At 35.7% G+C, this 16,669-nt stretch overlaps 1 protein-coding gene across 16 annotated transcripts in view; it reads right to left on the bottom strand.

Annotated features, from left to right (window-relative positions):
* Positions 1–16,669, bottom strand: part of FUBP1 (far upstream element binding protein 1) — a 37,331-nt gene that overhangs the window by 11,206 nt on the left and 9,456 nt on the right. For 4 of the 16 annotated variants that reach the window (XM_074906450.1, XM_074906446.1, XM_074906445.1 and 1 more), the window contains 7 exons: positions 16,046–16,206; positions 15,066–15,220; positions 14,899–14,978; positions 11,919–12,047; positions 11,184–11,258; positions 5,166–5,311; positions 99–3,619 (listed from right to left, as the gene is read on the bottom strand). In XM_074906450.1, the coding sequence (XP_074762551.1) occupies positions 3,581–3,619; positions 5,166–5,311; positions 11,184–11,258; positions 11,919–12,047; positions 14,899–14,978; positions 15,066–15,220; positions 16,046–16,206 (785 nt within the window). In that variant the 3' untranslated portion in view covers positions 99–3,580. The other 12 variants (XM_074906447.1, XM_074906441.1, XR_012633674.1 and 9 more) reach the window with 11 other exon arrangements.

Below are 16,669 nucleotides of genomic sequence, written 5' to 3' on the forward strand. Positions count from 1 at the left end.
GTGATGTTCATTCACAGAAGTACTAGTTGCTGCAATATCTTTCCTCTGAAACTAACAAAGGCAGAGATAGGAGCATAAAAAAGACAAAAACATTGCTATTATTATCCATCAGTTTACATTTATTGAGAAAAAACCATACAAAAAACATTATACAGTTAACGTGTACCCATATTACATACAATGTCAATGCAAGCTCAAAAACCACATTTTTGTAAAGCATTCAATTTACCTCAAGTCCAAGCTGCATCTCCCTAAGACACTGTTCCCATCACAGTTGCCTTTTAAAGCCAATCTTCTTTTTACACACGGGTAGTTTCTGCAGAGAACACTTTTCTCAGGACGAAAAGGCATTTCACATGCACGCAAGAGAAATATTTGTGCATACATAAGAATTTCATAAGCTATTGCTAGGGAAGAGGGAATCCTGTCAACTGTATGCTTTTCTGAAAAGCCCAGTCCTCCCTTCCTCCCCCCACTTCCAGAAGAAAGCAAATTAAAAAGCTTTTAGCATGCAATGGAAAACTTAAAAATTACTTTGGAAGAGAACAGGGGAGAGACAGTTTCTATCACCCAATAAAATATAACTAGTAAAAAGATGAGATATTTCAAGATAGGCTGTGCAAGTAATGATCCTGTCTACCTGGACAACTGAAATAGATGACTCTCAATCACACCAGACTGGAGATTATCTACCTGACATTTCATTTCATGTCCTGTTAAAGTATAGGCTGCAGAAAGGGACACAAAAATGCTTTTCCTATTTCAAACATTATGCTTTCTTTTTAAACTTCTTGTACTCTTCACATTCTACTTAAATCTGTGGCACTCTAAGGGGGAGGGGAAAAAAGCAGGGAACACCTTTGGGGAAAGTTCATTACATTTCTTTCTAAGGAAGTCCAGTTATCTTTTTGGATCAGGGTAAGACCAATAATCTATTTTCTGTTCTCCTAAGAACTATGAGTTTGGAGACAGAGTTGAAAAAATAAACACAAAATAGCATGCCTGTAAGCCCAGCAATGAGAAAGCTGGAAGTCAGCACACCTCAAATGCTACACACAAGAACATCTCATCTTCCACACACTAGCAACATTCCAATAGATTGGCTATCTCCTCCCACTGACTAAATTTACAGTTGAAAGACTGTTCAAGATATTTTAGGAACAACAGTTGAAAAAAGTATCATCATGTAAAAGGTAGTGAACAAATGACTCACCCCAACACTAAATTCACAGTATCAAAATCCAAATGGTACACCCCTAACCTTTTCTTAGGTCAAAAATGAAGTTACATATTAAACTACAGATGACATATTAAGTGGCTTGAGAAACTGAAGCACAACTATTTAGTTCAAAAAATCAATATATCTAAGCCTGGCTGTTTAAAAAAATATAAATTAAAATAGATGGTTTATATTATTAAATCACAGTTTAAAAAACTTAACATTATGGAACATTTATGGTCAAACAAATAATACTTTAAAGAATGAAAAGTGATCAAAACAAAAAATATACCCTACACCATTATGTATGGGATACATTTCAAATCTGTTATGTTTTTGCCAATTTTACCTTCTACATGGAGCCCTTCTATGGTCCATGCTCATCGGCTCACCAATGGCATACACTCAAAGGATTCCTCTTTACTGGTAGTAACTATCTCAGGACCTGATTCTATGAGCTATGATTTGGTGCTTGCAGCATCTTCAGCACTGTGTGTGAAAATGAAGGCAGTATTTTTGAATATTTTTCTTTGATGTACAGATAAGCAGGACTTTTGAAAGAGGAGCAGCACATTTTAGAAACAGAATAAATCAACAAAAACCAAATAGATGCTGCTTTACTTTAAGCTAAAAAAACAAACCCAACAAAAACCAGAAAGAAAAACCTGTACCAGACCATCTATAAGACATACAAACATTTTAAACTATCAAAAGATAGAGCAATTCAGTTAAGGTATCAAGAAACAGGATACACTGACTGCTAGATAGATAAAATTATTTGCTGTACTGTTAACATTTAACTGGTGCACATGCTTTTTCAGTTAAAACATACTAATCTCTGAAACTCCAGCATCTGTTTTCCTACCATGTCAAAGTATGAAAAGCAAACTAAGTTATCCAAAAATTCCACTAACACACTATAACTGTAAGACAAGTTATCAAATTCAGTGATAACAACATGAAGTCATATTCTTTATACTAAGGTCTTACGTGTTTGAGTAGGAATAGTGCCCTATTATAAAAAACATTTGTGAAGGCTGTTGACGTTTCTAACCAAAGTAATTCCTGCATATTTTAAAGGTTTTGATTCTTTAATTGCAACAATTAGCTATTTGAGGAAAAATAACAGAAATTACTTATTCTGATCAAGTTTAATTACTGCAATCTACTTGTCTTTCCTAAAAAAAAAATATATATATACATATTTACCTAGAAATATAAACAGTTGTTTAAAAACTTAAAAAGACTTTCCACTGAAATGGAACCGTGAGTAACAATGCATTTGGGGAAGCAGCAGATTGCTTTTCAATACACAACCACAAAGATCTCACAGGGACAACATTAATGTACTGAAATATATTAATTTATATACTTCCTTAGGTTGTGCTTACCTGTTGCTTTTTTGCAGCAGAACCTAAGGTGGAAGGTCTGGGAAGGCACTGTGAAGTATAAATAATTGCACTGTTTGCAATTAATAAAGATTTTATACCTTAAATGAATCAAAATCAACAGCCTCCATTTTGTGAATGATAAAGAATCCAGTGAATTTAATTTTGCTCAGTTTAGTACATAATAAATGCACCATTCTATAAGGTTATCTACAAAATACCATGCAAAATACCTCAACTATTAAACTTTATACCCTACACTAAAGATAGCAAATACTGTCCTAGCCTTTAAGCTACCAGAATAATTCCTAATTTTAAGAGGGATAAAAATAATTCCTTCTATTGCTACAGCACAATACATACATTGCTAATTACGTGAATAATAAACTACTTCAATTTTCAAGCCTTGACTTTTTTCTCTGTGCAGCCACCCTAAAAAAATTTATTCTCAAAGCAACATGGTGTTCCAAAAGATAAAGCAAGTAACAGTTACAGAATTATTTAAAACATACCTACATCACTACATATCTGCTAACTATCTGAAGACAAAAGAACTTCTGTCTAACAAGTGGTTCCATAGACTTCAATGTTACGATATGCATACGTTAAAACACTGAATGATACAGCTGTCTTAGGAGTACTAATGAAAAAAAACTATTACTCAAACAGAAACATGATTTTCTTTAGCTATTGCTAAACGTTTCAGGAATACTTACCCACCAAACTCATATTATGTGTATGTATATATATATATGCAAACCTATGTTTCTGAATTAAGAAGCAATTATGATTTCCTAAGATATCAGCACTGTATTCCAACATAATAGTCACACAAGTATGGCATTTTCATTATGTGGAACATTGACAAAAAGATACTGTTGCAGTTCATCAATTTGTCATTCTGATGTACTTACAGTGCAATGCTCCTTGAAGGAACAATCAAGGATGATACACAGCACAGTCCTCCTCACCCCTATAGAGCTAGTTCTATACTGGCTGGATCAAACCTGCACTTCAACAGACAATGGCAAGACAGACTGTATTGCATGTAGTCTAATATATGCAAAGAGCCAATAAATATGCAAAGAGCAAACATAGGATTTCAAGAGAATCAAATTTTTAGTATGAGCATTAGAGCAACAAGAAGTTTCAAGTATATATAAAAAAATAATCAATTGATTCAAATACTTGAATATTTACAAAACCAGAAGTTATCTGCTCTGCAGGAAGTTCTCAACCACTCCCCATCACTCAAACAAAACAGCGTTTTAAGGACAGATGCAATTTTTGTAACTACTATGCACACCACATTGACTTTTCTACACTGAATTTTGAAGTGGACTACTTTAAACTGAAGGCTTAAGCATATTACACTTAAAATAAATTTTATAACTAGTCTGAAAAAATCCATAAAATAGTTATATGCAGGAACAGTTTTGAAGTATTCAATTAAGAACAAAAGTTATCTGTTACAACAGCTGCACAGGTCTGAAACAGTGGTCATGTATAAAAGGAAATTTCACTGTTAATGCAATGGAAGTATGCCAAAAGATCACCTTCTTAAACACATGCAGTTTTAATCAAATAGAAAGAAAATTAAGGTATCAAGATTACTGGTGCTAGGCAGCAAAATACAATGAATGAAAGAAATCCTCCATCTATAACTATTCTGCAAGAGGGGAAAAACATGCTAACAACAAGTTTTTTAACTCAACAAGGTTTCATGGGGGAAAAAAAAAAAAAATCTCATTTGTGTACAGGTACCTTGATTCAGCGTTGCAAATCAATCCTATAGTTCTTTATATACCCACATATCCAACTTACCGACACAGGAGGTTTCATATTATTTATTGTAAAGCACAAAACAGGCATTTTAAAAGTGATAAAGTATACATTGAAAAAGTACATTTATATCACAAAGCATTGACCACGTAATTGCAAATACATTTGCTGGAATGTGTACATCTACACTAATACTAAAAACAAACCATTTTTCATTTCTACACAGAAATATTACCTCCTATCAGTAGTGATAGATATTTTTTTACATTTTTCAAAAACACTATTTTTTTTAACCAAACAAAATTAAGATCTTCATCAAGGCGTCTGCATCCATACATTTAACAAAGGTTTTTTCCCCCACACAATGAAGCAAATACTGTATTGTCCACTTCTTATTATTGGCCCTGTGCAGAAGAGATACATAAGAGATACACAAAAAGTTAAAGAAAATCCTTTTAATCGAGCTAACGCAGGAGTGAAGCCTTTAAGAAAGAAAAATTGGTTAATGTAAATGGTGGTGGCTTCTTGCATGGTTTTCAAAACCCTGGGAGGAGAAAGTTTTTCTTTTTTCTTAAAAAAAAAAAACAATCACCAAACATATGGATAGATACAGAACTGAAGTTATCAGGTAAACAAAGTCATCTATTAATTATTCTGATAGTTATTTCGCTAGAAAAAAAGATGCATACTCCAAAGGTAACAAAGCAGGAGACATGCAAAAAGATATCTATAACCACTGAAACAGAAGGCAGCCAAAAAACACTTAAACTTTATACCTGCGGTGCTGGAGGATGCTGTGGCATTCCCTGTGGACTTGTCTGGGCATAGTATGCTGCCTGCTGCCTGTAGTACTCAGCCCATGCTGCACTGTAATCCGGCTGACCACCTGGCGGAGCCCCAGCAGGGGCGGGAACTGCTTGACCTGCAAGTAATTAAAATTATATAGCTTTGTTGCTGCAGTAGAAATGAGAACATTTCAAAATCTCACTGCCCAAGAAACGTCACCTAGCTTCTTGCAGTATTCCTCCAAGGCTTTTAAATAATTCTGTGGCTGCTATTCTTTTTACTTAATCACTCATCCTATTTACTATTTTAATGTAATAATTTCCATGTAACGCAAAATTGAGCAACCCTAAGGACAGTTTTTTTCCCCATCTCTTCAATCATGTTCCAGAGCAAGAGTATTTAAAGGCTGCTGACCTAAACTGATCTGAACAACTGGTAGCATTTAAATTAAAGTACAGGTCAACAGGAAAGATTCCTTTTTGTAATCCACCTAGACTGACTTTATCTGATTGTACAGACTGCATTAATTAATTCACCAGATGACAATTCACTCAGCCCTCCATATTTGGCCTCCTTAATCCAATTGCTAAATTACTGCAGATTGCATTTTTTCAAAAAGAGCATTCATTTTTGTAAACATTTACTCCACCACAGAATATAGTCCTGAAACTTGTTCCAATCTTTGCTTAAATTTCAATCCTCTACAAATAACGGTGTGTACACACATACATGTACACACACACGCTCTCCCAAACTTACAGCTGAGAACTACCCGTCCTTCCAAAAAAATCAACTTGAAGCATGGAAACTCTATATAGGCAATAGATTAATACACAAGGCCTCTAGTGTATTAAAAAAAAAAAAAGTTACAGCCAACTATTTAGGTCCTCCATTATGCTGTCCTTCCAAGGAAGTTTTGTCATAAACATGTTTACTTCCTTTTTCTTTTCTCTTATTCCAGGAAGATAAAACACACTCCACTTATTACCACTATCTGCTTTACAATTTTTTATCTCAAACGAGCTTTTACAGTTAATACTGCAAAATGTTGCTGACTATAAGGAGAACACCACAGTCTATCCTCTATTGAGTCATCTGTCCTCACACTTGCATGTATCCAGACAGAAGGGTTTCATATGGAGTGCTTCATTTTAAGTTTCTCGAACTTCCAAAACAGAACTACTACTACTGTGACATGACATTTTTGTGATCTATATTCTGAAAGGGTTATTTTTACAATCAGAATTAGGATACTACTGAAAAGCTACCATCTCCCCAAGTTTTTTCTAGGATACTAGGGAATTAAAAAAAAAAAAAAAAAAAAAAATCAACACAGAACATCACATCCAACCGTCTAACACCAAATAAATACTAACAAAATGCAAGCCCGCACCCTGTACATTTCCATGTTCACCTAATCTTGTGTTCTCCTTTCAAGAAAAAAGTGCAGTTTCCACAAGGGCTCAAAGTTTGTCAATCCTACAAGACCACTGAACAACCTTCTGGGGAAGACAAGTATCAAAGATTCTAACGAACTGTCTTCTAGGGGATCAGATAGAAGGTTGAGATGTTTTGTTTTAAAAATACCATTACACAGAAAATTCACATGAAGAATACCAGCTATCCACATTCCCCCAATCCTCTCAACAGCTTTAAGTGTGAACAGTACATCTGAACATTTGGCAAACCACTATCCTGAATGTCTTCAGAATACACACTTCCGCTTTCCAACCCTCTATACAACTTACATAGTTTTTCCACTTGCACTGTAGATACGTTAAAAAACCACCTTCATCACTTTTTGGGTTGTACAGTAAAGCAATTGTTTTCCTAGAAAAGCTTAATGTCCTCAAATCTTAAGAGCTCAAACCACATTTTTACAATTTATACTTGCAATTTACCACAACTTACACTGTTGCTCAATTATTTTAACCGAAGTGATCTTTAATGTGGTTACAAATTATCCCAGAATATAGTTTTTGCAAGTTCCTTATTATCATGGTTTAAACCTGGCCAGCAGCCAAACACTATGCAGCTGCTTGCTCACCCTCCCCCACCCCAGGGAATGGGGGAGCGTTGGAGAGGTAAGGGTAAGACGACTCATAAGGTTGAGATAAAAGCAATTAATTATAATGAAAATAGTAATAATAGAAAATACAAACAAGTAATGCATGATGTGATTGCTCACCACCTGGCTGACTGATGTCCAGCCTGTTCCCGGCTAGCGATCCCAGAAAAGAGAACCCTGAAACCACAGTCCTGGAAGCCTGAGTGAGGTTCCCGGTCAACACTTATCTATATACTAGGCAAGACGTTGTATGATATGGAATCATTGGCCAATTTGGGTCCGTTGCTCTGGTTGCGCTGCCTCTGTGCGTGGGCAGGACATGGGAAGTTGAAGAGTCCTTGATTTCTTAGCAAGAACTAAAAGCATCTGTGTATTACCAACATTTTTCTCAAATCAAATCCCATACTGAATCTGAAACACAGAACTACTCTAGCTACTAGGGAGGACAAAAAATTAGCTCTAGCTCAGCCAAAACCAAGAGAACTATTAATTAATGACATAATAATTCTACTTACAAATTATTTAGTTATGTCATAGCTGTCATCACAGCTGAATGTCAAAGCTAAGGCATTTTTTTGTGCATGATGACCCAAGAATGTTCTGACATTCACCCAGCTATCCCAAGGCAGTATTGAAATTGAAATAAAAATGAAAATATAGGAAGGTTAACTCAAAGATGTCAAACTGGACTTCTGTCTTGAAATGGCTTATTAAAAGTGTATTTTAGCTGCATCATTCCCCTACTAAGTACTCCAAGTAATTCTGAACCTACACATGGAATCCAGCAGTTCAGTCAAAATTTCCTTTCAGTGTACAGAACTGCACTGCAACAGTACACACTCATTAATACTCAGTCTCAACTGGAACACAAACAAACGAGACTGATAAACTACATACAGAGAAATACAAGAAACAGAGAATACCTCCCCCATTAAGCAAGGCTAAGAAAGAAAATGCCCGATGATTCTACAGTTCTTCCACTATTCAAGTCATCATGGGTGATTCTAGTAAGAGAAAGCTGTTCTTTGTCCTCTTTCCTGCTGCAGTGGTGAGGAAATCATTAAAGACCGGTTCCACTATTTTATTACGGAATCCCTCTACTATAGATCAAGCCCACAATATATTAGAATGACTTTAAATGATAAATTTACAGACTCCTTTGGTGACATATAGATCAATTACTAAAATATGACTTCATGTTTAGAGGGAACTCTTATCCTTGGGAGATTTTTTAGGGCCCAATTACACAAATATTTAATTCAGCTCTTGTAGGGCAAAATAAAAATACTATGTCTCAAGATAACAGAGTCTACATATTTTCAAAAGCTAAACTACTGTCTTGTTACCTGGTAATACTCAAGGGAAATTTAAAACAAGTTTTCTGAATTTATGAAGTAGGGTACCAAATAGATGGTCTGGCTTACCTGCAAGATTTATGTACAGTGGCTTACCAGTGTGCATGAGTAATTTTGCTAGCTTATCAGTCTTATTAGTAATTGTATTTGCTACTCAGAGCAACAGTCCCTGACTAAAACAACGAGTCTGAAAAAGGAAATGAGACTTTGCCACTGCATTTGTGAGTTGGAGAAGTTATTTTCAAGTCACTGTTCCATATGCTTAAAAAAATTGGAAGTATACTCTGTGATGAGCCAAGTCCTACTGCGCCAGTAGGAAGCCACTCTGGAAAACAGTATTATGGCTTCGATGGGAATATTCAGGAGTGCTTTAGAGTTCTCAGATCACTTGTACTTAAAGCATGGGAAAATCCAGAGTACCAATTGCAGTACCACATCCAACTTGTTCAGCTCAGTACTGTCACTCTTGCCATGTGGATTATCAAAGTAATTTTCTTCAGCAGCAAAAGTAAAACTGCTCGGGCTCAGCAAGTCCCAAGTTTCAGTTCATTTCTGCAAAAGAGCTGTTTGTGTAATTAAATGTACTGCAATAAAATCTAAAAGAAGAGTCAGAGAGAGAGTGACTAATGCCTGCCTTCCCCCTTCCACAGAGGTTGATGGGGACAAAAGCATTACAGTACTGTAGGAATCACAAGCAGTAGCAGCTGTACCTAAGAGCCTGGAGATCACAGGAACTTGCTTATGGACAGTCTTCCTGTTTGTCGTCTTAACATTGTTAAGGAGGCAGGGAAAAACACTTCCATTTAGTACTAAAATCAACTCTATGTTAATTCTCTGCCCTTCACTTGGTCAGTTCTTTCTCTTTTATAAGTGGATCTTATAAAAAGCTATCTTCCATATAAAAAGTTTTAACATGCTGAAGAAACAAAAAGTTCTCATGATTTACACATTCAAGTTACACAGGTCCAGATTCCAAAGTATTCTTTCAGGCAAAGAACTCAACTTGAACTAGAAAAAGAAATAAGAGATCAGAACTCCCCTTCTGTTTTTCCTCTTATTTGACTCTTGTCTTGGGATTTTTTCATTTTGTATTGTAAGAGCAATTCTTTCCATCTTCCAGTGTCTTATCTTTTTTGGGTTCACACTCCTCTTTGGAGTCACTCCCACAAACTCTATCCCAACACCTGAAACTACCTGTTATTTAATTAGAGTAAATTCAAGACTAGTGTAACTAGAAGACTTTGCCTTCTAGAGACAGAAAAATCAAAAGATGGCAGTTCAGACAAATTACATTATTCTTAAAAAGGCAGTGAAAAAAATAAGCAGTGAAAACACCCACAACTTTGCACTGAGTAATGTGAGCTGAACTAACAGACAGTAAATTGAAAAGTAGTTAAATGAAACATGAAGAGGAAAAATGGAAAGGCCCATCACATCTTAAAAATCACGTGTCTGGGAATTCTGTTGCAATTTTCTTAGTCTGATACACAACTCTTGAAGTAAATAATCCTTATATATTTTCTGTTTCATTTAATCACTTATGCTATGCCAAAATAAAAAATAAAGGTAGTTATGTCTCGTCAAATAATGTGAGATCAACCTGATAGAAGGTTTAGTAGGAATTAAACACAATATTAATCTTAACTCCAAATGCTTTTTAATATTCCAGGAGAAAACAGTGCAGTTGAAAGAGTGCAAAAATCTCAAAACCTCCCACCCAAACAGAAATATCCAAATTAGATGCTGCTGTACATGTGGTCAGAGGCATCAGGGAAGCACTGGCACTCATAAGCCCACTAGTCCTCAGTACACAAACCTACATCAACTGCAATATCCATGTGACAACACTGTGGACAAAACACTGACCTGCAAGATATTCCCATGATTTAAAAGATAACAACACCTTCTGTCAATGCATCAAGACCACATACTCCTTCCTTATTCAGCAAATGATGAAATCATCAACTTAAACAAATACATTTCAGTTTTATAAGCCAGATCAAGCAAAGTATTTTGAAAAAGCAACATATAACCTGCAGTTTAAACAGAGCTCTTAAGCGCTGCAAATCAAGTACTATTTTAAAAAAGGGCACGGTATAAATGAAAGCTAGTTACGATGATTTAATAACCTGGAACAGAGAAAACAAGTTACAAGAAAAAAAAAAAAAAATCTGTAATCTTAAGAGCATCAGGAAACAAATACCAAACAATGCAAACAGCAGCTTCATAAAGTAAATCAAAGTTGAACTCCAATACTTAAGAAATGCACTTTTAAAATATACTTAAGAATACTCAGCATGAAGTATTTAAAAGATGTTGTTTCCCAGTGATCAACTGTGGACATCACATTAGGTATGAAGTATTTCTACAAAGCTAACTATTAGCAGAAGTACCAGTAAATGCCTTAAAATACAACATGAATTTTCAAGTCTGCTGTTCTGCAGGGTTCAAGGCTCCTAGCAGGATATGTTTCCTAACACGACTGTGCATTTTCATTTTTTGGGGGTAAAAAACGCAATCTCAAATGAGATAGCAAGTCTCCTAGAACATTCTACTATGCAACAGAAAAACACATGCACACATACCCATTTTTTTGTAGTACTCCTCCCAGGCCTTCGTATAGTCAACCTGCCCTGCTGGTGCTGGATTTGGCTGATCTCCTGAATTACATTAAAAAAAGTCAAAACTGCTGGGTTTTGTTTCATACATAGAACAATTTACAAATTATCAGTTGGAATTTTTCAGTAACAATCCCAAGTAACATCACTGAAATCTGACGCTATAAACCTACGTGGTACAAGCTACTACCAATATAAGCAATTAGTAAAAGACCCCCCAAAGAAACAGAGTTCTTTAAAGTGTTCAGCATGTTTTCAAGATTCAGGAAACACACACCACTCACAGTACAAAACACTACCTTAAATTTAAGTGGTAAGCCTCATCCAGACACAACAATTACACAAATACAACTAAATGCTACAACCATAATTGTTCTAAAACCACTGGAAGTGATGCAACTGTTTAAGCAAATGACAGCAGTTTGGCTCATTCCAGATTTACTTATGACTGACTGCACTATGCAGGCGTAATTGAGTCAACTCCAGTTGCAGCAAAATTCTCTTTGGAGTATATTACAACATAAATACATTACCCTCATTACTGCTGAAATGTAAAAAAGCTATGTTGAAGGCCATTAGCACGTTTTCCAAGAAAACCAGCTACCTTACAATAAAATTACCCAATATATGAAGACAACAATAAAAAATGAGGCATCTACACCACCAGCAATGAAAAATAAATCCATTTTATTAAACAGCTACCTTGTCCATTAGTTTGGGTTGTAGCTGGTCCACCAGGAGGGGCTGCAGGTGGTGGCTGTGCTTGCTGCTGATAGTAGTGAGCATAATAAGCTGCCCATGCTGCAGAGTTGGGATCTGTTCCTGGCTTACCTATGAAAACAAACCAAGCACTTATAAAAGTAGTATGAACAGAATGCTGTTCCCTAAGTTAACCCTGTCCTAAGCACTTACATTTTCCTCCATCTGACATATAACCATGTACACATCCTGTAAGTACCTTTTCTTTCTAGCACAAACTTTTGGTCAGGTTTCAGACAAGTGCATTGTACAAAGTAGTCTTTCAGAGAGAAACCTCACTACTACAATGTCATTTATTAAGCTTTATATATGATGAACAGAAGCGGATTTTCAAGTTAACAGTCATGTAACTAAATGGTAGCAACAACGAATGATTCTAGAACCAAACATCAGTGGTTTTACTTTTGTACAATCTCACACCAATGACACTGGCACAGGTGGAGGAGGCATGCCAAATACATATTTCTGAAACAGAAGAACACAAATCTTACTAGGTGTTTGCAATGCTTGTCAATTAAACTTTAAGGTAAAATACAGAAACACACAGTGCTCTATAAACATGAAACCCAGCATATGGCTATAAAGCTTCACTATCTACTTACAGCTTTTTAGAATAGCAAATACTAGCAACATTTACATCTTCAGCAGCTATCTCCATAATTCCCTTATTTTTAACTACATCTAGGCAGGCAAACAATGCTGCTTCCTAGAGCCTTATCTCTGTTTTTCACATATAGTCTTTAGGAATGGCTTATTTGTCCTCAATCACAGTGATTTATTACATTACCAGATTGGCAATCCACAAAACCTGCAAATTTAATGTTAGGGAACGTAATGTTCCGTAACACAATCAGCGTCCTTTGACATGATCTGCATCCTTAAAAAATAAAAATATCTCCAAATAAATGCAGTCAACTGAGGAGAGAACTTCACATAAGGACATAGACACAACTAATATTTTAGAATAACTACACATGGGAATGGAAGTATATTTCCCCCCCAACACAAAATAGGGAAGGTAGTGAGCGACTAATGGAAGAGAAAGAATACCGGAAAACGCATTCAGAGAGAAGAAATCCACAACACAACAAATTTCTTGCAGTATTTCATTTAGCATTAAAGTCAGATGGAACCACTTGAAATGTACACAGTAGTATCAGCATACAGTCAACAACGTAAACATGCTGCTTCATTTTAAAATTACACTGCTTCCACCAACAGTGGATTTAAACTAACATGTACTATATTCTAAGGTTACCTTCAAATATCAAATAAGCCACTGCTCGGTTTCCCCCCTCATTCCCATAAGTAGCTACTTCTCTAGAACAGAACACCACAGAGCAGGATTCATTAAGTTTCAAAAAATATCTGACTGTAGTAACTAGCTCCAGTCTCACGTGACAAGAGGCAAGCATGGTTCTGGAGAAAGCATCCCTGAAAAAAAATACTAAAATAACCCATTTGTTACACTAAAATGAGCAACTAAGTGGAAAACTGTACAAAACTCCTCCAAATAAATGCTAATCGGAAGAAACACAAATTTCCAACTGCGTGTAGGAAAACTTAGATTTTTAAGAGAAGTATTTATCAAAAAATGGTTATAAAACCATTAAAAACCAATCATCAAGATGACATCAAGGCACTTGCCATTTTTCTTACAGATCTTTATGTAGATAAATTACTTTATAAAAAAAGGTGGTATGCAAAAAGCTGTAACATTTCAGCAGTGGTTCTGGATTAAGTGACACTTTTTAGTATGCTGAGACTTTAAGTCAAGTCCCTTTGAAACATTTTACTTTTAAATAATAGGCATTTTAAAAATATTAAACTGAATGCACGCAGAACTACCTTCTATAAAAGTTTCAGAACTGAAACCAGAGATGGCTCTTGGCCAAGAAAGGATATATTAAAGACTTGAACATTAACAGAACTCTGTAGATTCTAACATCCTCCAAAGCCCTCCCCTATTTCACCAACAGAACTTGCGTCAGGACCAGTGGATATCAGAAAATATTTATTCTGTTTATAAACAACAATGAAATTGAGATCTTTTGGCTGAAGTTCTCAAGAAGCTCTACCTCAAACAAATGAGGTACAAGTGACTCAAGCATCTAGCCTTACCATGCCGCCTTTGACTGCAGTTCCGTTTCCCCATATGCTCTAGTCCAACCAAAGGATGTAATTTAAAGAAAAGCAGGATACTACAACTTTGGGAAGTCGTAATTAAGTAAAAACTTCCGGTCTTGACAAAGATGAACAGAAACAGAAGAAACAGATTCTACAAAGATGGGTTTCAGAAGAAAATACAGAACTATTACAAGCAAAGGCTCAAAATCCACAATCCTAATTAGCTTTACTGTATTAACAGCATTCAACAGAAATTTTATCCCTCAAAAAGGACTGAACAAAATCTATTTGTATCAAGATGCTGAGAACCAATCCTCATGTAGGTCAACAAAAGCTAGAAATATATAGCATAAGCTAGCTAGAAATATACAGCATAAACTGTGCAAAGTCAGGATCAGTGAGATTGTAAGGGGCACTTCTTAAAATAAAATACAAAGTCACTGCCTATTACAGAACGAAAACACATCCTCATTGAAGAAATTTATGTAAAAACATCTGTTGTAAGAAAAATGAACTGATTTGCATGCAATCAGTTAACGAAGAGTCTTGCAAAAATTATAATAAATTGGGATGCAGTATCAATAACATTTAGTAAAGAGTATATTCCAACTGTAACAACTAAATTTCAATATCTCACAAGCCACATGTGGGAAGCACAAAACATACGTAAGCCAACAATCAGTAAGGAAAAGCCTGAATAGGAGCTCTATTAGATTTACCAGTGCAACACACATGAACTGTCAAAGTGTGTACTTGTAAGGACAAAATAGATGTACTCAACTGTGACATTTCTTACCTGGATCTGGTGGATTTGGTGGCTGCCAGTGTGGATAAGCATTTCCCCATCCCTGTGGAGCATATGGAGCTGGAGGACCACTACAAAAGATCAAGTCATGCATTTACAGTGAAAGCCAGTTTCAGGGCCACCCTACAAAAAAGGAAGGTAGCTGAAGCAGTACTTACTGAGGTGCAGGGCCAGGAGGCCCTGGATTATAAGGAGCTGGGTTATATGGTCCCATGGGAGCACCAGGACCTGGTGGCCCAGGAGGTCCATGTGGGCCAGGAACAACACCATGGGGTCCATGGGGAACAGGTGGACCCAGTGGATTTACTGGACCCTGTAATAAGAGTAGCACACAGACAAAAATAAATCTTGAAGTTCCCCATTTTCCAGCAGTTCAGAAGTATAAATCTGAACATTTTAAGAGTATCGTCTAAAAGGTTTGTTTTTAAAGACAGACATTTCCCCGGAGAGAACAGGCCGTTTTTTTAAAAGATTCATATGCTTATGGCTAGTTAAAGATGAGAGCTAAAAGCAGCCACAGTAACAGCAGTATATACAGCAACTATAAAGCTGTATTTATTTCAGCTCTTTCTTGAAGAATTAAGAATTACACAAGCAAAAATGGATTTTTTCCACAAGTTGCATTAAAAAAACCCCCACAAACTAAACCAAGACTATCAGTGTTTTAAAATAAACCGATACAGCTAACTAAATCTGTCTGTACAATATCAGGTACAAAAAACAGGCAGCGAATTTGATTACATGCATAAACATGCAAACAAAACACAAGAGTATAAACTTGGATTAAAAGTCTACTTAAACATACTAAGACTGAAAAACTAAACAGTTTAGGAGCTTTAAGAATATCAAGGATATCTTTGAAATTATAAAATTTTTCATTACAGAGAAAGTGGGCATCTTCAAGAACATATCACTAAAAAATACACTTTATTACACTGAAGAGAGCAACCATTTCTTTCCATTTCAAGTTTTTGCTTCTTTTTGTGCACATTTGTATTACTTTAAATTCAGATTACCATTTACTATTATCAATTTATTATACACTGAAGTAATTCATAAGTGAAATGGAAGAAAAGTCGCCACAAAGGAGACTCGCTTCCTATTCTAGAAGTAAACCAAGTAACAGTTATACACTCACTCCTATCTTCTCTTCTATAAGTTGTCGTGCATAATCTATTTGCTGGGGTGTTCCACGGATAGTAAACATCTTCATGTTTGGATCTGCGTTAGGTGGAGGATTCCGTTGAAGTTCTATCCTAGCACCAGACTGCTGGCTTATACTTTTAATAGTTTCACCACCTACAATGCAACATACAGCTTTTATGACACGCAATAAAGCAAAAATACTAAGATTCAAATCAGAGAAAGTCAACTGCATGGAAGCTGAAGATAAAGAAGTGGAGAAATACCTATCCTTATGAGCCATACAAGAACATTCTAACAACAAGTAAAAAAAAGTCTCTTTGGCACAGTATAGAGCTTTGATTGTGATAAACTAGTAAAAATATTTTTTAAAGACCACAATGTCATCACTCAGAAAGAACAGCAAAGAATTTCTACAACAGTCGTGTTTTTTTCCATTTATGTAAAGATGTAAGATTAGACATGAATAACAACAGATAACCACAGTTAACAGTAAATGCAGCCTTAAAGCATAACCTCCCTATGAAGCAGCAGGCAAGCACAGATGACAAAAACCACCACCCAGAAACAGACCAGATGGTAAAGTCCACATTTTTTTGCAGTACATTAAAACCAGAAA

The sequence above is a fragment of the Athene noctua genome, chromosome 5 (genome assembly GCF_965140245.1).
Source record: "Athene noctua chromosome 5, bAthNoc1.hap1.1, whole genome shotgun sequence".
Taxonomy (NCBI): Eukaryota; Metazoa; Chordata; class Aves; order Strigiformes; family Strigidae; genus Athene; species Athene noctua.